The sequence below is a fragment of the Lynx canadensis genome, chromosome B1 (assembly GCF_007474595.2).
Source record: "Lynx canadensis isolate LIC74 chromosome B1, mLynCan4.pri.v2, whole genome shotgun sequence".
NCBI lineage: Eukaryota > Metazoa > Chordata > Mammalia > Carnivora > Felidae > Lynx > Lynx canadensis.
This window is the reverse complement of record NC_044306.2, coordinates 173,325,045-173,348,185: the sequence shown is the minus strand read 5'-3', so window position 1 is coordinate 173,348,185 and position 23,141 is coordinate 173,325,045. Positions and strand designations below refer to the sequence as shown.

Sequence of the window (23,141 nt, the reverse complement as noted above, 5' to 3'; positions counted from 1 at the left end):
GCTGAAATGAACACAGGGGTGTAGATATCTTTTCAAGATAGTGATCTGTTCAGATAAATACCCAGCAGTGGAATAGCTGGACCATATGGTAGTTCTGTTTTTAATTTTTTGAGGAACCTCTATATTGTTTTCCACAGTTGCTGCACTGGTTTACCTTCCCACCAACAGTGCACAATGGCTCCTTTCTCTCCACGTCCTTGCCAACACCTGTGATTTCTTGTCATTTTATAATAGCCATTCTGACAGGTGTCAGGTGATGTATCATTGTGGTTTTGGTTTGTATTTCCCTGATGATCAGTGATGTGTAGCAGCATCCTTTAACATACCTATTGACCATTTGTTGTATCTTGTTTGGAAAATTTTCTATTCAGATCCTTTGACCATTTTTAATTGGATTTTTTCCCAATTGAATAGTAGGAGTTCTTTATATTAACCCCTTATCAGATGTATGATTTGCAAATTTCCATGTTGCCTTTTCATTTTGTTGGTTTCCTTTGCTGTATACAGGTTTTTTAGTTCAATGTAGTCTCACCTGTTTATATCTGCTTTCCTGCCTTCCTGCCTTTATTTTTAGGGTCAAATCCAAAAAATCATTACCAAGACTCATGTCAAGGAGCTTACCCCCTATATTTCCTTCTAGGAGTTTTATGCTTTCAGGTCTTATGTTCAAATTTTTAATCCAGTTTGAGTTGATTTTTGTATATGGTGTGAGCAAGTAATCCAGTTTTCTCACCGCCATTTATTAAAGAGCCACTCCTTTCCCCATTATATATTCTTTACTCCTTTGTCCTAAATTAACTGACCAATGTAACTGTTTTTATGCCAATACCATACTGTTTTGCTTATTATAACTGTGTAGTATAGTTTAAGGAATTATGGTGCCTCCAGCTGTGTTCTTCTTTCTCAAGATTGCTTTGGCTACTCAGGGTCTTTTGTGGTTCCATACAAATGTTAGGATTGTTTGTTCTATTTCTGTGAAAAATATTGGAGACTGATAGACATTGCATTGAATCTGTAGATTGTTTTGGGTAGTATGGAAACTTTAACAATTTTAATTCTTACAATCTGTGAGCACAGTATCTACTTATGTGTCCTTGATTTCTTTCATCAGTGTCTTACAGTATTCAATGTACAGGTATCTCACTTCCTTGGTTATATTTATTCATAAGTATTTCATTCTTTTTTATGCAATTGTAAATGGATTGTTTTCTTAATCTCTGATAGTTCATCATTAGTGTATAGAAATGCAACTGATTTTTGTATATTGGTTTTGTATCCTGCAGCTTCACTGAACTCATTTATTAGCTCTAACACCTTAGTGGTCATTAGGGTTTTCTATATATAGTATCACATCTTCTGCAAATAGTGACACTTTGGTTTGCTTTCCAATTTGGCTGCTTTGTATTTCTTTTTCTTGCCTAATTGCTCTGTCTAGGACTTCTAGTACTATGTTTAATAAAAGTGACAAGAATATGCATCCTTATTTTCTTCCTGATCTTAGAGGAAAAATCTTTGTAAGTTTGTAACCACCAAGGATGATGATAGCTGTGGACTTGTCCTATATTATGTTGAGGTATATTTCCTCTATTACCACTTGGTATAAACTTTTATCATCAATGGAGGTTGAATATTGTCAAAATGCTTTCTCTGTATCTACTGAGATCATATGATTTTTATTCTTGATTTTCTTAATGTGGTGTTATCACACTGATTAGTTTGTAGATGAACTATCTCCATGTATCCCTGGAATAAAATCCCTCCTGATCATGGTGTATGAACCTTTTAACATATTATTGAGGCCAGTTTGCTAATAGATTGCTTATGGTTTTTGTATTCTACGTTCATCAGGCATATTGGCCTGTAATTGCCTTTATTGTGGTATCCTTGTCTGGTTTTGATATCTGAGTAATGCTGGCCACATAAAATGAGTTTGGAAATGTTCCCTCTTTGATTTTTTGGAAGAGTTTGAGAATGACTGGTATGAATGCTTTAAACGTTAGATAGAATTCACCAGTGAAGCCATCTGGCCTTGGACTTTTGTTTGCTAGGAGGTTTTTTGATTACAGATTCAATCTCCTTACTAGTAATTGGTCTGTTCAGATTTTGTTTCTTCATGATTCAGTTTTGTAAGAAAGATTCTGTTTCTAGGATTATATCTATTTCTTTTCTAGTTTGTTTCATTTCTTGGTGTATAATAGTTCACAGTATTCTTTTATGATCTTTTATATTTATCAGTTGTAATATCTCCTCTATTTGAGTCCTCTCTTTTTCTCTTGGTGAGTCTAGCTAAAGGTTTGTCTATTTCCTTTAACCAGCTTAGTTTTATTGCTCTTTTTTACTCTTTTTAGTCCCTATCTCAGCTTTGGGCTTAGCTTGTTCTTTTCTAGTTCCCCAAGGTATAAAGTTAGGTTGTTTAACTTGGGATCTTTCTTGTTCTTGACATAGGCATTTATTGCTATCAGCTTCCCTCTTAGAACTGCTTTTGCTGCATCCCGTAAGTTTTGGTATATTATCTTTCCATTTTCATTTGTCTCCGGTTATTTTTTTTTTTCTTTTGATTTCTTCCATGACCCACTTGGTTGTTCCATAGCATGTTGTTGAATCTCCACATATTTTTTAATTTTCCATTTTTTTTTCTTATAAATGACTTCCAGTTCCATACTGTTGTGGTTAGAAAAAACGCTTGATATGATGTCAGTCTTTTTAAATTTATTGACTTGTTTTTGTGGCCTAACCTATGATCGATCATTCCTGGAGAATGTTTCATATGTGCTTAAAAATGTCTATTCTGGGGTGCCTGGGTAGCTCAGTCGGTTGACCGTCTGACTTCAGCTCAGGTCATGATCTCACGGTTCATGAGTTTGAGCCCCACATCGGGCTCTCTGCTGTCAGTGCAGAGCCTGCTTTGGATCCCCTGTCTCCCCGCTCTCACCCTCTCTGCTCCTCACCCATGTTGTGTCTCTCTCAAAAATAAACATTAAAAAAAAGAAGAATGTCTATTCTTCTTGGAGGGAATATTCTGTAAAGGTCTGGTAAGTGCAATGTTTACTTACTGATTTTCTGTCTGGATGATCTAGTTAGGGGATGAAGTCCCCTACTCTTACTGTATTGCTAACTCTCTCTTAGATCTGTGAATTTTGCTTTAGATCTTTATTTTTTTACTTCTTTAATGTTTATTTTGAGAGAGAGAGCAAGAGCGCATGCGCACATAAGGCAGGAATAGAGAGAATCCCAAGCAGGCTCTGTGTTGATAGCATGTACTGTGAGATCATGACCTGAGCCAATAAAAGGTATCAGTTGCTTAACCGACTAAGCCAACCAGGCACCCCTATTCTTTTTTTTTTTAATGAATAAATGAATATCATTTATTTTTGAGACAGACTGAGCAGGGGAGGGGCAGAGAGAAAGGGAGACAGAATCCCAAGCAGACTCCGTGTTGTCAGCACAGAGCCCAACACAGGACTCAAACTCACAAACTGAGATCACGACCCAAGCCAAAATCAAAAGTCAGATGCTTAAGTGAGCCAGCCAGCTGCCCCTTGCTTTATATCTTTAGATGTTCCTATGTTAAGTCCATACCTACAAATGTTATATCCACTTTTGGGTTGACGTTATTATCATTATATAATGACCTTCTTTGTTTCTTATTATAGTCTTTTATTATCTGATATAAGTAAAGTTATTCCAGTTTTCTTTTGGTTTCCATTAGCCTGGAATATCTTCTTCCATTCCTTCACTTTCGGTCTGCTTCTGTCCTTAAAACTGAGTAAGTCTCGTTAGCAGCAAGACAAATGGATGTTACTTATTTAATCTAGTCAGCCACTCTTTTGATCAGAGAATTTAGTCGATTTACATTTAATGTATTGATAGATATGGACGTACTGACATTTTTATTGTTTTCTGGCTGTTTTGTAACTTTTTTGTTCCTTCTCTTTGTGATTTAATTGTTTTCTATAGTGGTATGCTTAGATTCTTTTTTTGTGTATGTACTATAGACATTTCTTTGTGGATACCATGAGGCTTACATAAAACCGGTCTATTTTATGTTTATAACAAGTTCAAACACATTCTAAGGCTCTACACTTTTACTCTCCCCACCCCCCATTCTATTTTTAATGTCATAGTTTACATCTTTGCAAGTTGGGTGTCCATTATTGTCATTATAGTTATTTTTACTACTTTAGTAAGCGATTAACCCACCACCATATTACAACATAAGATTATTCTGAATTTATATATTAACCTTTAAGCATTCATATTTACACTTTTATATGCTTTCCTCTTATTAATCAGCACTTTCAGGGGTGCCTGGGTGGTTCAGGCAGTTAAGTGTCCAACTTGATTTCAGCTCAGATCCTGATCTCATAGTTCATGGGTTCAAGACTCACACCAAGCTCTGCACTTTTAGCGCGAAGCCTGTTTAGGATTCTTTCTCTTTCTCTCTCTCTCTCTCACACACACACATACACACACACACACACACACACACACACACACACACACAATAAATGAATAAACTTTTTAAAAAATCCGCACTTTCAGCTTAAAGAAGCCCCTTTATTAACATTTCTTATAAGGCTGGTCTAGTGGTGATGAACTCCTTTAGTTTCTCCTTGTCTGGAAAATGGTCTCTCACTCTTAAATAGAACAAACTGAGGGTTGATGGGGGGTGGGGGAAAGAGGAAAGTGGGTGATGGGCACTGAAGGGCACTTGTTGGGATGAGCACTGGGTGTTGTATGTATGCCAATTTGACAATAAAGTATATTAAAAAGAAAAAAAACGGTCTTTCAGTTCTGAAGGACAGTATTGCCAGGTAGAGTATTCTTTGTTGCATTGTTTTTCTTTCAGCAGTTTGAATATATCATGCCACTGTCTCCTAGTCTGCAAAGGTTCTACTAAAAAAATTGCTGATGGTATTATGGGTTCCCTTTTGTGTAACAAGTTGTTTCTCTCCTTTAGCTTTTGGCAATTTAATTATGTGTCTTGGTGTCTCTTTGGGTTCATCTTGTTTGAAACTCTGAGTTTCCTAGAACTGAATGTCTATTTCTTTCTCCAAGTTAGGGAAATTTTCACCCTCTTTCTCTTCTCTTTTAGGACCCTTAGATTATCAATATTGGTTGGCTTCATGTTATCACATAAATCCCTTAAGCTAAGCTATAATCACTTTCATTCTTTTATCTTTTTGCTGTGATTAGAGGAGTTTCATTGACCTATCCTCAAGTTCACCGATCCTTTCTGTTCATTTAGTCTGTCATTGAACCTTTCTATTGTATTTTCCAGTTCAGAAACTATAGTCTTCAAGTCTGTGATTTGTTTGGTACTTTTTTCACTTTGTTCATGAATTATTTTTATGACCATTATTGTAAACTATCACATAAATCACTTAATGGAGATCAAGCAAAATCTCCATTTTGTTAAGATCTTTTTGTGAGGTTTTATCTCTTTTTTTGTTTGGAACATATTACTGTGTCTTCATTTTCATTGACTCTGTTTTGGTTGCTATGCATTAGCTAAAAGAGCCACCTCTCCCAGTCTTGAAGGAGTGGCCTCATGTAGGAAAAGAGCCTAATTATTCAACACTGCCCTGGCTCTACCATCTTTGTTTTTAGTGGCTCCCAGTAGTTGAGGGTATGCCAAGACCTGTCAGTATCCCACAGTGGGGAATGTCACTCGGAACCTAGATGCTAGCCTCTGGAAAGTGTTGCGGTTGGCCCGTAAGTATGTGTTAAATTAGAAGCCTGTCCCTCAGGCCAAAGCTTTTAAGATAGCAGGCCTTTTGCACAGAGAGACTGGGTGCATTTCATTCTGCTGCCTCTGTGCTGGGCCATGGGGGATTAGCCACAGTGGGTCCATGTGATCTTATTTTGGACTGTTTTCTTGTTTGCTATGTCCTTATAGGTCTCGTGGATACAAGTCTCATTGCCTATTAAAGCTAGAGGTTTTGGAGGCCCATCTCTAGTGTGGAAGTCTTAAAAGTGAGGGCACCAAACGTGGGTCCAAACCCTTCACTCCTCAGGGAAAAGCTGGGAGTTGTTAGTTGCCTCCTGGTTGTGTGTCATCGTGCTGGGGATGGAATTTAATGTCAAGATTTTCTCACCCTCTCCTACCCAGTTTAATGTGGGTTTTTTCTTATTCACCTGACGTGCAGGAATCAGTTTCTTTCAGATGACTTGTTCCATATGTAGCTGTACATTCACTGTGTCTGTGGGAAGAGACACACCTATCAGTAGGATACACATGACTTAGCAGAGTCTTCTGTTCAGGGTCTCACAAGGCTGCAATTGGTTGGAGCTGCAATCTCATGTAAGGCTCAGTGTCTTTGTCCAGCCTGTTTGTTGGTGGGATTCCATCCTTTACCTTCAGAGTACCGAGGCCCTCAGATCCTACAAGCAGCCCTCAGTTTTTATGCTTTCAGTCCAGCATTAAAGAGTCTCTTCTGAGCCTGTGAAGTTCAAGGGTTTACATGGAGTTTATAAGCAGATTTAGGGGGCAATACTCTTTTCAGGATATTCTCCCTCACATTTCAGTAGTTCTGGCAGGCCCAAACTCTGTTCTCTTAACTCAACTCTACAAGCTAGTAAGACAATGACTTTACGGTTGTCTCATGGACTTAACCTCAGGTGCAAAGGCATATAAAGATGAATTTTACCCAGTAGCCTTCTCTTCTTTCAAGAGTTGGCATCTTTCCAATTTCTACCAGCTTTTGGTTGGTTGCTCTCCAGTGCCTTTGAATAGTCTGTCCCAGGTTTGTAACTATTATCTGCAAAAAGATAATCTGCAATTCTGCCAAAGTAGGATGTTGCTTATGTTTTTAATAATCCTACATAGACTCTCTCCAGACACTATCCATGGATTAAAGCAGAGCCTTAAACCATGGTTCATAAATACTTGCAGATATGCTTTAGTAAGTTATGATTATGCACCATCTTTTGAAAAAGTCACTATAAATGTCTTATACAATAAATATTGGTTGAAACAGCAACTTCATGGACTCCTTTTAGACGAGGAACCATTAACAATTATTTCGTTTAAGGAAAATCTTCACAGATTGCTGAGCACTTTCCTTGCATTTCCCCACTCTTCTGAGTAAAGTGGCTGTTATTAGCACCCTCACTTTGTAATAACAGTTCGACAGCTTGCATGTACAATTTTTAGTCAAGGTCAAGATTTAAACTCAATACGGATTATAGACCAGAGGCTTCTAACTTGAATATGGTCATCTTGCTCCACATTCCAGAAATGAGCAAAAACTTCTTTGGTATAGCTTTATTACTACATACCACAGTTACCTGAAATGCTTCTAAAGACATGTGGGGTTTTTTATCTTTTCTAGATATAATGTTCCTGAAAAGATAGCATTTTTCTACAGGAGGCTGTGTGGTTGCTGGATACAGAAAAAAGAAAGACTCTTCGGGTCACAGACATTGTACAATTGCCATTGTACAGTGGCAAAACAGTGACATATAACCTTGATGTTATCATAGTTCCTCTTCAAAGTCTTACATATTCTATGCTCTGCACTGTTAATAGTAACCTATGACATAACTGTAAATATTCAACTTTTTGATAACTTTTATATTTTGAAATATTTCCTTTAAAATAAAATTGTTGACTAGATATTTGTAATGTTTTCCTGGATTAAAGGGAGAAAGGAAGACAGCTTTGCAGAACATCATGAAGTGTGGGCAGCACAGACATTAACAGTTAAAAGTTGGAACTAAGCTTAAGCCTATTTAGCAGAATCAGTCTTACAATAAAAACACCAATTTAAAAGAAACTATAAACCATAAGCTTTTATCTCCTGAGTCATTATACCACATACTGTAGAATTCTTTTCACAAAATTAAATCACTGGACTTCTCCTGAAGATATATTCAAAATCTTCCCCGTTATCACACACACCCCATATTTTTCCTACAACAGTATATCCTTCCTTGCCACCCAAGGCTAATGTCACCAAAGTCTAAGCAGCTGGCAGAAATGAGTCATGTAGCCTCACTTTGTCTCAGATGATAGGATTTTACAGTATAGGCGCCAGCATCCTAAGCATTACAAAGGTACCCAGTGGCACCTATGAGCCTATGGTAGACCCCATAGGGGGGTCAGTGATGTTTTATTGCATCCAAGTATCCACATGCATGATGCCTCCAACGTTTTGATCTGTTCTTGCTCCCACAAAGGCTGGCCAGAGAATGGGCCAAGTAAAGCCAATGTTTTACTAAGTGATACAAGTTATTATCATTAAACCCACTATCATCCCCTTGTTTTCCCATTATCACTGGAAGGATGTTGTAAAGTTAGAAGAGTAAGAGCCATAGGCACCTGGGATCTGTGAGAGTAAAGCACATTATATTTGGGGAGTTATGAGCCTTAAACATTCACTAATAAGCATAATTACACCAGAACTTATTCAGGAAGACACTACTCCTCGTACATAAATCACTGTTCCTTGTTAATAACTTCAAGAGGCCGAATAATGGACTGCCAAAACTTAACAGGATGAAGGATAAAGCACAGTAGTTTGTTATAGCTTCCAAAACGGCCAAGCCTCAATGGATCTCAAAAGAAGCATGCAGTTTGCTGCAAAGATGTGTGGCATCAAGTAGCTCCAGCAGATCCATGTTGCCATCTCATATTTTAAAGAGCGTATTTACCATCTCTAATTCTAAAAAAAAAAAGTAATCTTATACACTGATTATGCCAATCATAGAGCACTTAGAATTAATAACAAAATCATAATAAACAAGGGAAGGACACTATTCATTTTTCTGGCTGCAAGGAGAATATACTCCCTTTCCTGGGGAGGAAAGAACAAGTAGGCAGACAAAAAGCACTAGAAATGGAAGAATGTGCGTAAGAAAGCCATGCTCACCCCACAGGTAAGGTGAGGCAGTCGTCAATCAAGGATATCTTCACTGAAGCGCAAATTTCAAGCTGGGCTTTAACAAAGAGAGGAGCAAGGCTTAAGGCAATGTTTTATTCCCATAATGAATTTAGTCTGCATGAAAAACATTTTTAAATACACTTTAAATGTCTCAAGAACTTTGTTTCACCTCCCAAACAGACTGTCAATTACTTAAAGGGAGGAAATAGTATCCTAATTTTATAATTCTCTTAGCACATACCTCTGAGCATTTACTGACAAAATTTTTTAAATGACAAAATTTAGACAACTAAATTCCAGGCTAGTTCCACAGCCTCAGAGCTCCTCAACAAATACAGTTACAGGTACAATCTAAAACTCTAGTCCAGTCTGTGGAGTCTGTCATAGGGCAGAACCAGATCTCCCAGAGACAAAGTAAACAAAAATCAGGGTTCATTTTGTCCCAAGCCAGAGTGAGATTAACTTAGACCCTACTGGTTTGAACCTGATGAGTTGAGACTCTAGAAGGATAAAAATGTGGCAATCCTTTTGCAGCCCCCCATATCTTCCAGTAATACCAAAGAGGCCTCCCCATGACATGCTATTCACAGAGAGATGGCTGGCACTTAAAGAGGTAATCAAGTTGGGAAGTAATTGCCAAAGTTCTATTTCACATAGCTGGTTAGTGAGAAATATAGTTAGCTTCTTACCCAATGATTTGCAAACTAATAAAGTAATATACCAACATACTATTTTACTGTACACAATGACATTCTTAAGAATTTGTACATGTATCAGGTGGAACATTTTTATTTCTCATTTATATTCTGTAAGATATTTGACAATGTACAAAGAATACCCAGTTCTAGGTGGTGACTGTTTTGTATTACGATTTATTTACAAAATTTCACCACATAATAGTAACTACCTTTTTAAAAAAAAAAATCAGCATTGGTCCTATAAAGGCCATTAGGATAAATTCTTAAGCCTACAAAAGTTGCCTTAGTACCAATGTTTCCAGGCATATTATTGTTAACTAAAATCTGACTCCAAAGCCCACATATAGTTGACAGGGGACAGTGGAGGACCCAAGCAGTCCTATCAACCTCTATAAGAGGTGTATGTTAGCCTACTGGTTACATCCTTCTAGCAGTACCACCATTTATTTGTAATGGGACCACCAAGTTGCCCCATTATGCTAAAATATGGTTCCTTTGGGGAAAAAACAAGGCATTCTCTAGACAAGCTAGACTGGTCAACAGGGTGAGTAAAAAGTGGCTGTCAGTAGTGAAAAACAGTTTCATTTCTTTGAACTTTTTCCTTTTCCTTTTCTGGACTCCTTATCTTTTTCTGATTTTGAAGGCTTTGAAGATTTTGTCTTTTTCTGTTGGGAGGGAAGAATGCACAAAATAGTTAATAGCTGTATTCATGAGGAAATGAAATACGTTAATTTCTACAATAAAGCAAATCTTTACCTGCAACTTAGTAAGAAGAAAGAGTGTAAACATCTTCCATTACTGCTACCCCTGACGAGCTTACTTCCAAGAAATGGCTAGCTGAAGCCCTCAACTACTGAAAAGCTATTTAGAATCTAGAACTAAGATATGTTACCCAGGCATGCAATTTCTTGGATTTGGCACAAGGTATATTTAGGAAAGACAAAATGAGCAGGCAATACAAATAGGATAATGTTTTAATGAAGAATTTCCTTTTCTTTCGGTTTCAGATTAGAGATCTAAACACGTTCAGTTTGAGAAGGGGAGAGAGGGAGACAACCTCTTATGTCTACACAAGACTAGAGAACTACACCGGAGAAGGCCACCTTCCTACCCCTGCATATACAAACCAGAAATGAGGGACAAGAATGACACACACTAAGGACAAAAAAGAACACAGACTACATTCCTTTGTCTTAGCCAATGGTAAACAGTGGGCTGATGCCATAAATGATTTTAATCTTTTCTAGCACAAGGATGTTTTATTCTGAGGAAAATTCTATAGGCAGTTCAATGGCTACTGCAAAACACAAAAAAAACAGAAGGGAGAGATGGTTTCATTGAAAATGTTTTTCTTGATTAAGCTGTAAAAATCTGTCTCTAGGGTAAAGCACACACCAATGGCCAAATAAAAAATGGTATTTTTTCTAACAGGGCATATGATGATCAGATCAATATGATGGCCTATTTTCTTGCTATCTGGCTCTTACACTATTATAAATAGCTGACTATTTACAAGAATAAAATCTACACCTTCTCCACCCTCACTCAGTGTAATGAATACAAAAACTTAAATAGGCCCTGAATAATTTCAGAAGGCAAGTTATACACAAGAAAAGATAAACTACTAAGGGACTATCATGGCATTTGCTGTCTGAAGCTTAAAATGTTACCTTGATCATTGCATCAGTTTCCATAGAATCTTGGTCTTTCTCATCAGCTTGAGAGTCATCTTCATTTAACTCTTCACTGTATTCAGAATCCAGTGATGTGCCTGTGCTGTGTCTGGGTGTCTTCACTGCCTGGAGTGAATATGGAGTAAGGTGGACTTCCTTATTGTAGGTTCTTGTGAACGCTGCTTTCACCTATAGGAAAGGAACAGAGGGAGTTGGTTAATGATCTAAGTGCCAAACAACCTTTCAAATAGTTTTGCAAGACTCTGCAAGACCCCTGAAGTATTCTGCAAAATATTTATGCAAGTTCATGTAAGTATATGTATATACATTTTCCTATAAAGAAGTCCCATATTTTTCATGACATTCTTAATAGAGCCTATGACTCAAAAAAATAAGAACCAGTATTTGGGAACATTAGGCAGAGAAAAGAAAAAACTGTAACTCATCATTTTTGCCTATTCAGTGCATTCCACAATTCTACAAAGTGAGAAGCAGTGAATCAAATCAAAAAAGACTTACAATAAAGTACAAGTTAAAGTTGGTCTCTAATTACCACAAAATACATAAATTACCATGACAGTGGTTACTTCAAAATACTAGGTAACTTGAAGCCTTAACTTGAAGCTTCTAAACATGACTGTAGAATTACTCCTTGAATTCAAACAATGGAGATCTCTTGTGAGAATTAACTCATAACCATAAAGTCAGATCAAAATTCTGGAGAAGGCAAGCCACACGGAATAAATAGGTCTTTTACAACGGCACCAAGAAACTGGCACAAGTGTGTAAGGTACTGGATATTACAAATTCATGTTATGTCACTTTGGTTTTTTCATGCTCATTATACAAAAAAAAAAAAAAAAAATAGGGGATATATTATTACATAACAGATTGTCCAACTATGATAAATACTAAATTCATACATTAGGCAGACTGAGAAAAAGTATAAAAATCCTCAGTCCATAAACACTTCCTTCTTTTCATAATGTATTACCACCGTCTTATTTACTTTCCCAGGTTTATCTACACCCCCCCCCCCCATAAGGAATATATTTAGATTTGCCTCTGAGATTTCATGTTTTACTTTTCCATTCGGCATAAAGCAATGACAAAACTACAAACTACAAGGTCAAATCCAGAAGTCCATTCTTAATAGTGCACGCAAATAGTATCTTTGGAAAGCATAGGCCATAAGAAGCAAAAGACATTTAAGAAGAAAACAATTAAACCTTTTTCAAGTACCTACAACATCTCTGAAATAGTCCTAGTACAAGCCTGGTAATCACAAAGTGATGGAAAATGAGTGGGTTACACAATTTACCTTGGGATCCAACTTGGAGAAGAGACTAGGTTTGCCTCCCCAGCTGCTAATTTCCATGATATTCTCAAAGTCTTCTTTCATCAAGTAGTATGTGTCCATAAGAGCAATAACATCCTGTACTCCTTCTACCCCTTGGGAGATCAAGGGCTGTACAAGTGCATCCCTTATATGTGACAGATAATCCATGTTTACAGTCCTTTTGCTGGAATAAGTTCTTAAACCAAAACAAAAGAGATACCTATAGTCAATGGCAAACTACCACCAACTCAAGTCATAATGTGCTGGATAGAGTTCAATCCACTTTTAAAAATGCCCAATGTAATGTCTACTATTTACCAGCCGGTATAGGGAAAGCCTAGCACTACACCATCAGGGTAATGGATACACACCAGTGTGCTCAAAGGGAATTTACTACTTATCTCGAATCAGTGAATGAAAAACAAACATAGGTTCTACTTCCAATCAACTCTTAAGGCCTAGGCAACAAAAACATTTCTATGTACTCCTTATAGCCAAAGATTACTCATTCCCAGTTCCAAATCTTAAATGCATCAGTAAAAGGCAGTGAGATTTCCTACCTCAAGTGCCACTGTTACTTCCTATATGAGGGTCTGTAGCACCTTTTTATCTCTGATTATAACATGCAAAATTACATATGAATGTTTCTCTCATATTTCCTTGTACTGTACTATTACTCTGAAATCCTTAGTTCTAGAGCAGGGTTTTCCCCAAACTAAGAAAACTGCAGAAAATGTCCCTGTAGAATTACAAGGTGGTCCACACTGGTGAGGGGAAGGCTTTGGGAGAAAGTCTCTGATTTGCTGAGAACTACAATGTTATCATGAAATGACAGTTTCTCTCTCTCAAATACTGTCACTCAAAGACAGAAAATAGCTGAACAAAACAAAATCTAAATCTAAATCTTTCCAAGCCAGCTACCACCATCATCAAACCAGACAATTATATGTATGCATACTTCAAACAACAAACCTCAAAAGCTGTTGGGCTTCAGAACCCATAAAAATTTTTAAATTACTAATGGGTCCTGCTCTTGCTTTCAGGTAAACTGGGTCTGAATCACAAGAATCCACAGTTTTCTTGATCAGAAATCTAGAACCCTGTCCCACGACAGCTTTACTACCTAGGCAAAGAATCCAAAAAATTCCTATTTTTTTTTTTAAGTTTATTTATTTATTTTGAGAGAAAGGGAAGGGACAGAGAAAGGGAATCCCAACCTGGCTCTGTGCTGTCAGAATGGAGCCTGATGTGGGGCTCAGTCTCACGAACCGTGAAATCATGACCTGAGCCGAAATCAAGAGTTGGACACTCAACCAACTGAGCCACCCAGGCGCCCCCAAAAACTCTTATTTTAAATTCACCCATTTCCTCTAGATTCAGTCTTCCATAACCAGGCACACTAGTTAGCTGAAGACAAGTATGAGCCCATAAGCTCCAGTGCCTAAGAAAATCATGAAACCTTTTCCAAAAGTATTTTCTTATATTTGTTACAGTACTATTACCTTCTACTAGAAATCACAGAAATAACTCTAGAAAAGTCTAAAGGTATCATCTAATGTTCCTAAATCAAGGGTTCATAAACTCAGAAGTCTGTAATTCCCCTAACATTATTTGTACGTTAGTGCAGTTTGGGGGTAATAAAGATCAAAGAGCTTTCAGATTCTCAAAGGCATGTATAACCCTAGTAAGAACTAATAATAAAATTGCACTTCCATTTTTAAATTTTTTTTTTTTTTCAACGTTTATTTATTTTTGGGACAGCGAGAGACAGAGCATGAACGGGGGAGGGGCAGAGAGAGAGGGAGACACAGAATCGGAAACAGGCTCCAGGCTCTGAGCCATCAGCCCAGAGCCTGACGCGGGGCTCGAACTCACGGACCGCGAGATCGTGACCTGGCTGAAGTCGGACGCTTAACCGACTGCGCCACCCAGGCGCCCCTGCACTTCCATTTTTAAAGAGAAACTGAGATCTATCAAAGTTCAATGACTTAACCAAGGTAAATAGAAAGGTCCTAATTTACTTTAAAAATTGTGAAATGCACTGTAGATGTCCTTTGATGATAACAATGTCCTGTATATGATTCATGAAGAAACATTTATTGAGCAATTTTATCTGCTGGATGGGTAGGCCTCAGTTCCTACCACCAGAAATATTTGGTCTAATGGGAGAAGGGGACAAAAAACACAGCCATAAAACAAAATGGAAGTCCAGTGCTCACCATCTACATGAATATAGTGAGGGCACCAAAGACGGACACCCCCAGGGTACAGGGATGCATCACCTTTAAAAAGCAGAGTGCAGGGAGTAGGAAAAGAGCTGACAGCTGGGCCCCTCACTGGATCAATGAGAAGAGCAGTAGGGAAAACAGCACTCTCCAGTTTCTAGAGGCCGTTGACATCCCTTGGCTCATGGTCCGGTCCCTCTTCCCATCTTCAAAGCCAGCAATGTATCATCTTAAAAATGTCTTTTTTCTCTGACTTGACACTGCTCCATTTCTTTTTTCTTTTGTAAAGACCTTTGTAATTACATTGGACCTGCCCAGATAATTGAGGACAAACTTCCCACCTTTTTTTTGTTTGTTTATTTTTGAGAGAAAGAGTGACCAGGGGAGGGATGGGAGGGGGAATCCCAAGCAGGCCCCACATTGCCAGTGCAGAGCCCAACGCTCTGACCTGAGCCAAAATCAAGAGTTGGATGCTCAACCTACTGAGCCACCCAGGTGCCCTGACAAATTTCCCATCTTAAGGGAAGAATAAATTTATATTATTCTAAAGCATTAAGTTTTGGTAATCTGTTATAGCAGAAATAGAAACTCATACAAGAGTGGCAAAAAAAAGACCCATGCCAAGGCTATGAAGAGGGAACACAGAATTTTACAAAACCAGAAGAAAGGAACTATTTCAGCTCAACTTCAAACAAAAGTTAAGAGTGGACCAATATTGGGGCACCTGGGTGGCTTAGTCAATTGGGCATTCCAATCTTGATTTCAGCTCGGGTCCTGATCTTACAATTCCTGAGTTCAAGCTCCATATCGGGCTCTGCGCTGACAGTGCAGACTGCTTGGGATTCTCTCTCTCCGCCCCTCCCCTGCTCCTGTTCTCTCTCTCTCTCTCTCAAAATAAATAAACTTACAAAAAAAAGTGGACCCATGTTAATATTCCCTCCAGAGATCAGAGAGAGAAATAAGATTGCTCAAGTGGTTCTTCATGGTTACAAATGAATTCCTAAGGTTCACTTAATATTTGTGCGCCTGCACATTTTCCAAGTTTCTAAACTTTAACAAAACAAATAACAAGAATTTTTGAACTTCATTAAACTTCTCCAAACACATTTGTTTTCAGTCATCTGCATGTCTGCCTCCTGTTGTTATATGCTAAACTGTGTCCCCTCTCCTAAATGACCAGGTCAGTTTCCTACTAGGGAGGTAAAAACTAGTTCATTTATCTAAATAGTCCCCTTTTTCCCATGAAGTTATTTGGGAGCTGAGACGTTACGTATGCCTACTAGTAATAGGCATAGTCAGTAATAAATAGTAGCACTACCTCAGATTTACAGAGCTTTAAAATTTATCTTAAAGTTATGGCACATTTACCATCTGGGTTTAAATTCCAAAGTATCCTTTTAAGTGATAAAACAATTGTTATACTGATTATAGATAATAAAACTCAGGTCCACAAACTGTAAGGAACTTATCCAGGATCATTTATCTAGTTGCAGCAAAATAAACTAAAGCCCAAATCTTGTGCTTATGTTGTCCTAAATACGCACACTGATAACACATGGCGTAATCATGGAGACATGGAGTAACAGCACTTACCTGAGACCCATGTGCTGTGCTAGGTCCTGTACAATACGATCGTGTTTGCCGGCAGATGAGTGCTTCCCCAACCAGCTTGGGAAGGTAGGAAACTGGGTCATGTACCCCCTCATTAACTCTCCAGGAAGAACACTGGCATAAATGGCCTGAAAAAAAAAAGTGCAGTCCAAAATCTGATTCAGTACAGAGCTTCCTACACAGCTGCCAGCTTCCAAGGAGTCTCTGGCAAATGAAGCAACGCTGTCCCAGGTACCTAATTCCAGGGCATCACACCCTTCCCCTCTGCCTCTCATCTGTTGGTATGGCAAACTTCTCCCAGAGAAAACAACAGATCGGTCCAAAACACGTTATGGTCCTCAAAGAGACCATCTTGCCAGTTCATTCAGGCTTCTCAACCACTGATCCCAACATACCAGTTACTTCACTGTGTCAATGTCACAGGAAAGACTTTAAGAGGAATAGGATTACCTTTAACATAAACTACTGACAGCACAGGTGGATCAAGACATGGAAAACTGAATAGAGTATCAAGTAAATTGAGAAAAGATTTTTAAAACGGTATCCTTGAATATCTTCTAGATCCAGGGCTCATACTTTTTAAAGTTGGAATTATACATAAATTTTGTATCCTGCTTTATTCTAGTAATAGTCTCTCATAAGCATTTTTTCGTATTAAACAATCTTTATAATTTTTTTTTTTTTTTAAATTTTTTTTTTTCAACGTTTATTTATTTTTGGGACAGAGAGAGACAGAGCATGAACGGGGGAGGGGCAGAGAGAGAGGGAGTCACAGTATCAGAAACAGGCTCCAGGCTCCGAGCCATCAGCCCAGAGCCCGACGCGGGGCTCGAACTCACGGACCGCGAGATCGTGACCTGGCTGAAGTCGGACGCTTAACCGACTGCGCCACCCAGGCGCCCCTCTTTATAAATAATTTTAAGGACTACATAATGTTCCATCAAGAGTATTTACCATAATTAATCATTCTCCTATTGCCAGACATGGAGATTTTCTCCAATTTCTTACGCTATCAACACTAATGTAATATTTTTGTACATTAAGCTTTTCCTATGTTTCAAATTATTTCTTTAGGATAAAATCTTGAAGGTACAATTATTAGTTTAAAAAATGAACACTTTGGGGCACCCGGGTGGCTCAGTCAGTTAAGTGTCTGACTCTTGATTTTGGCTCAGGTCATGAACTCACAGTTCATGAGATGGAGTCTGGAGTCAGGCTTCACACTATTAGGGTGGATTTTCCCTCCCTCTGCCCCGCCCCACCTCTCTTTCTACTCCTCCCTCTGCTCATGCTCTCTCAAAATAAATGAACTTTTAAAAAAATGAACAATTTTAAAACATAAGAGAAGGGATTCTTTATATCCAGAATGAATATTGTTTTATTACTGTTTTCAGATAATGTGTAGGTTGAATTAAGGCAAGAGTAAGCCTTCCGGAAGTCCCTTGATTATTATCACTCAGGCCAATAATACAGTACAAATATGCAAAGCTCAAGAACAAATAACACTCTTAATTATGACAGTCTGCAAAATTCCGTTTTGAGTAGAAGCTACCAACCCAGATAACGTACTGAATATAAAACTGCCTCTTGGGGCGCCTGGGTGGCGCAGTCGGTTAAGCGTCCGACTTCAGCCAGGTCACGATCTCGCGGTCCGTGAGTTCGAGCCCCGCGTCGGGCTCTGGGCTGATGGCTCGGAGCCTGGAGCCTGTTTCCGATTCTGTGTCTCCCTCTCTCTCTGCCCCTCCCCCGTTCATGCTCTGTCTCTCTCTGTCCCAAAAATAAACGTTGAAAAAAAAATAAAATAAAAAAATAAAACTGCCTCTTGAGCAATGATGAAGAAAATCAGAATTCACATATCAGAGGCCCCTGGGTGGCTCAGTCAGTTGAGCGTCCAACTTCAGCTCAGGTCATGATCTCATGGTTCATGAGTCTGAGCCCCGCATCTGGCTCACTGCTGTCAGTGCAGAGCCCACTTCAGCTTCTCTGTCCCCCTCTGTCTCTGCCCCTCCCCCACCTGCACTCTCTCAAAAATAAACAAACGTTAAAAAAAAAAAAAGAATTCACATATCAGAAAAGTGGCTGCTGACCTGCTCTGGCTATCCTACTTTAAGTAGGAGCTACTTAGCAACCATCTGGGAGAGCCAAGAATGACAAAAAAGAAATGGGATTCTTAGGGTAAAACAGAGCAAGTAACACTTAGTCTTGACTAACATCTTATTTATGACCAGAATCTAATGTTCCTATTTCTACAGATCCATTTACATAAAAACATTTTGAAACACTGAAAAATAGGGCAATTTTTAAGAAATAGACAATAGTGACCACAGAGTGTTTTAATCTCTAACAGACTGTATTTTTGCCATAAGAGCCATAATGTTTATCTGGTATTTCAAATAGCTACAAGAGCTAAAAGCTATTTTGTTCTCTTTAACTAAAGCAGAGTCTGCATTTTAAGGACAGCCCTATGCTTACCTGCGTGGGCAGAAGACTCCAGTTTTGCTTACTCCGGATCTGACGGTCCACTAGGTCACCATCACATATGCTATCTGCTGCTCTGCTTAAAAGCATCAAGTGCTTTTTCATGTCACCCCTGCAGAAATAAACCAGTCTGGATTACAGCACTGTCCATACCTCAGACCCCTCTCTCCCAGGTATCTGGAGGATACAAATTCTACCCCTCACTAGCTCTGAACACTCACCCTGCAGCTACAGGCTTCACATGTACGTAGTTCTCCTGGACAAAGAGGGGTGCTATTGAATAATCATGAAAAAAGAGATCTGACTTGTCCATAAGCGACATATGAGCAGTCTCCTCTCCAGCTGCAAACACTTTCCGGGCAACATCAAATGGGCCCTAAAAAAAGGGAGGGACACACCTAGCAAAATGGCCAATGTCTAAAATACTGACAACATTAAATGCCGGCAAAGATGTGGAGCAACAGGAACTCTCATTTACTGCTGGTAGGGGTGCAAAATGGTGCAGTCACGTGTAAGACAGATTGGCAATCTTTCTGCAACAGTGAATATACTCTTAGTATACCATCCAGCACTTGTGCTCCTTGGTATTCACCCAAATGAATTAAAAACATACTACACCAAAAAAACCTGCATGGATCTTTACATCAGCTTTATTCATAACTAAAAACTTGGAGGCAATCCAGATGTCTTTCAGTAAGTGAATAAACTGTGACACATACAGACACTGGAATACTGGAATATTATTCAGCACAAAAATAAGGCCATGAAAAGATATGGAGAAACCTTAAATGCATGTTACTAATTCAAAGAAGCCAATCTGATAAGATTATATACTGTATGATTCCAACTATATGACATTCTGAAAATGATGAAACTACAGAGAAAATAAGATTAGTGGCTGTCAGGGGTTCAGGGAAGGGATGATGAACAGGCAGAGTATAGAGTATTTTTATGACAGTGACAGTATTCTGTGTGATACTACAATGGTGGGTACAAGCTATGATACATTTGTCAAAAGCCATGGAATGTACATCAAAAGTGAAAGAACCCTAATGTAAACTATGGACTTTGGGTAATAACGATGTACCAGTACATGTTCAGCTGTAACAAAGGTACCACTCTGGTGGGGCATATTGCCAGTGGGAGAGGTGGTATGAGCCTGAGGGCAGGGGATATAAGGGAAGTCTCTGTACCATGCGCTAAATTTTGCTATGAACCGTTTAAAACTGCTCCTAAAAAAGTTTATTGATGAAAAAAAAAAGAGGGAGAGAGGGGGTTAAAAACACTGCTTAATCATTGCTCTAGCTGTAATAATAAATTCTGACTACTGACTACATGAAATAGAATAATTGATACAGACTTCTAGTTTCAGAGAGGGTATTAAATTATAAACCATTTGAAACAATTATTCTGAACAGTTCCAAAACTTCAAAACATGAAATCTATACATAAAGGACCCTCAAAAGGCCATCTTATAACTACTGAAGCATAAGTATAATTTAAAACTTCCATTTCTCATAATTTACAATATATACTAGCAGCCCTTGAGGAAACACTCATCTGATTTGGAAACATTTTAACTGTCTTTCTTATTGTAAATATCAATAGATTCTATAGGTGTGTCAAGGAACTATAATAACTATTAAGTTAATATAAGCAGCAGAAGAAATGCTTTAGCATGAGAAAAGTACTTAAGAAATGGAAACTTATCTTACCAGTTTGATATCCTTTTTCGCTCTATGAGAATCAGCCTTGGCCTGGTCATAGGTTAGTGCCTTACTTCGTGCACACCACATACTCAGATTGTGTAAAACCTAAAAGAAATCAGAAATAAGACATGGTCAAAGTGAGAAAATAATGCTACTCCTCCTCCCTGAAAAGTTGAAGGCATTAATTCAAAAGAATCAGCAACTGTTACATAATATATATTTAATTTACCTGTCTGATATCTTGATTGGCTCCCAAAATTATTTCATTCATAGCTGGAGGGGGGATCTTTAAACCCTCTTTAAATGCAATAGACATCATAGCACCCTGAAATTTACAAAGGGGAATCTTAAATGATTTTAACTCATATAATCAAACATTTAAGTATCTATCAGGTATTTTTAAAAACTGACCAAAAAATAAGAAGGATAGTGTGATGGGGGAAAAAATTCCCATCATCGTACCTTAATCTGTTCAACTCGAGGTCTTTGAAAACGAAGATCAAAACAATAATGAACCAAAGAACGAATCTTGGGATGATTTCTATCATTGCACATACAAATAATGGGAATTTTTGTATGTTTTATCAAACCAATTAATTCCTGAAAGGCAAATTTACAACATAAAATAATTATTTAAAAAAACAAAATACTATACACAATGTATATATTTTAGGTTTTGAAAACCACTTTGGCACCACACTTTAATTATCACAGCACAATTAGTTCTTTAAATATTAAAAAAAAAAAAACTAAAAATCAACAGTAAAATCAAACTGCAAAAATACATGGTTTTCATTACCTGAATTCCTCCCCTGTCCTCATTGCCTGCCATGCCATCTACTTCATCCATGATGACAGCATGTTTCATGCTTACTGAATGGGCACCTCCACCTGACCCATGTTGAGAAGCAATGAAATGGGACAAAAAAATAGTAATTGTTCAAATGCTGCTGCTTTATAAAAACCATGTAAAACATTTCAAACTGGTAATATAGGTCCATGGTACAAAATGCAAGAGGCACAAGCATATGCAAATGAAAAGAAATTCTCCCTCTACCTTTGCCCACTAGGGTGTCCCTATATATATTAAAAACATGTGTGCATAAAAATATACATCTTGGTTTTATCATTCAGTATGTTGTAGGGATCTGTTTCTTATCTGTAGATACAGAACACCTCTTTTTTTTTTTAAGTTTACTTATTTCAAGAGAGAAAGCATGTACACGTACCAGCGGGGCAGGGGCAGAGAGAGACAGAGAGAGAGAGAGAGAGAGAGAGAGAGAGAGAGAGAGAGAGAGAGAGAAGAAAGAGAGAATCCCTAGCAGACCCACACTTAGCACAAAGCCTGAAGGGGGCTCGATCTCATGACTGCGAGATCACAAACTGAGAAAATATCAAGTCAGATGCTCAACTGACTGAGTGACCCAGGGGCCCCTAGAACACCTTATTTTTTAAGGCTGTTTAATAATATCGTACTTTACACATGTATCATAATTAATTGCTATCTATTGATAAAATATGAAGATGCTTCCAACCTTTTGCTATTATAAATCATACTAAATGATATTCTCACATATCATTTTGTACATACACATATATATATACATATATATATATATATATATATATATATATATATATATATATATATAACACAACTGCTAAATTCCAAGAATTAGAAATTCTAGGCTAAAGGGTCTGTGTAATACAACTTTCAGAAATACTGCCAGACTACTCTCCAGAGTAGTACATATTAACACTCCCACCAGCCATGTAGAAGAGTGATGTTTCCTAAGCAAATCCTTTTTAATAATGATTTTCTACCAATGAAAGTACCAAGAATTCAGGTGACCATGCAATATCCACCACTGGTTCTAAATATGCACTATTTAGACTGTAATTTGAGCATCTTATTTTTCTCATAAACTCTGGCCATACCAGACCACCAACTACAGCCTGAAACACAGTGGCACCTTCACAGTTTCTTCTCTTCTGCTATTATCTTTGCCTATACTGGTTACTAAACATTGAAATGAACTTGTTTTCCTTACATAACCAAAGAAAACAGTTCAAATACCCACATACTTGAATAAAAGCCCGTGATGCTGGTATTATTCAGTGATTCAGCAATAATCTCCTTCAAACTGTTCTTACTCCGAGTGTCACTTGCATTCAGTTCCACGTAGCTATATCCTAATTCCTAATCAAAATATGGAAACTGTTACTATCACAATGCAAATTATTAACCCTTCCCCCCAAAAAAACAAGGCAATGAATGAAGAGGATAGAAAAATGACATAAGGAACCATGGCTAAAAAAGATGAAGACAATGAGATTATAACATGCCTCACAATACTGAGATTATATATATAATACATATATACACATATGCACACAAATACATACACATACGCACCACACATACACAAAATACAAGTTTGGTCTTAAAACTTCAGCTGATAAATCACTAATCTAGAAGCATATACTTGAACAAGCAATATTACTAGGTTTGCTTCTTCAAAT

At 37.9% G+C, this 23,141-nt stretch overlaps 2 protein-coding genes across 8 annotated transcripts in view; one reads left to right on the top strand and one right to left on the bottom strand.

Annotated features, from left to right (window-relative positions):
• Window positions 1-10,754, top strand: part of WDR19 (WD repeat domain 19) — a 113,182-nt gene extending 102,428 nt beyond the window's left edge. For 2 of the 5 annotated variants that reach the window (XM_030314025.1, XM_030314024.1), the window contains one exon: window positions 10,591-10,754. In XM_030314025.1, the coding sequence (XP_030169885.1) occupies window positions 10,591-10,603 (13 nt within the window). In that variant the 3' untranslated portion in view covers window positions 10,604-10,754. Of the gene's footprint in view, window positions 1-7,334; window positions 7,775-10,590 lie in introns of those variants that run through there. The other 3 variants (XM_030314022.1, XM_030314027.1, XM_030314023.1) reach the window with 2 other exon arrangements.
• RFC1 (replication factor C subunit 1) overlaps window positions 8,330-23,141 on the bottom strand; it is an 86,505-nt gene continuing 71,693 nt past the window's right edge. For 2 of the 3 annotated variants that reach the window (XM_030314029.2, XM_030314028.1), the window contains exons 15-25: window positions 22,704-22,818; window positions 21,418-21,509; window positions 21,081-21,218; window positions 20,848-20,943; window positions 20,625-20,723; window positions 19,131-19,285; window positions 18,904-19,021; window positions 16,414-16,559; window positions 12,578-12,791; window positions 11,254-11,445; window positions 8,330-10,248 (exon numbers count right to left, since the gene is read on the bottom strand). In XM_030314029.2, the coding sequence (XP_030169889.1) occupies window positions 10,165-10,248; window positions 11,254-11,445; window positions 12,578-12,791; window positions 16,414-16,559; window positions 18,904-19,021; window positions 19,131-19,285; window positions 20,625-20,723; window positions 20,848-20,943; window positions 21,081-21,218; window positions 21,418-21,509; window positions 22,704-22,818 (1,449 nt within the window). In that variant the 3' untranslated portion in view covers window positions 8,330-10,164. The remainder of the gene's footprint in view (window positions 10,249-11,253; window positions 11,446-12,577; window positions 12,792-16,413; window positions 16,560-18,903; window positions 19,022-19,130; window positions 19,286-20,624; window positions 20,724-20,847; window positions 20,944-21,080; window positions 21,219-21,417; window positions 21,510-22,703; window positions 22,819-23,141) is intronic. The other variant, XR_003968466.1, reaches the window with a different exon arrangement.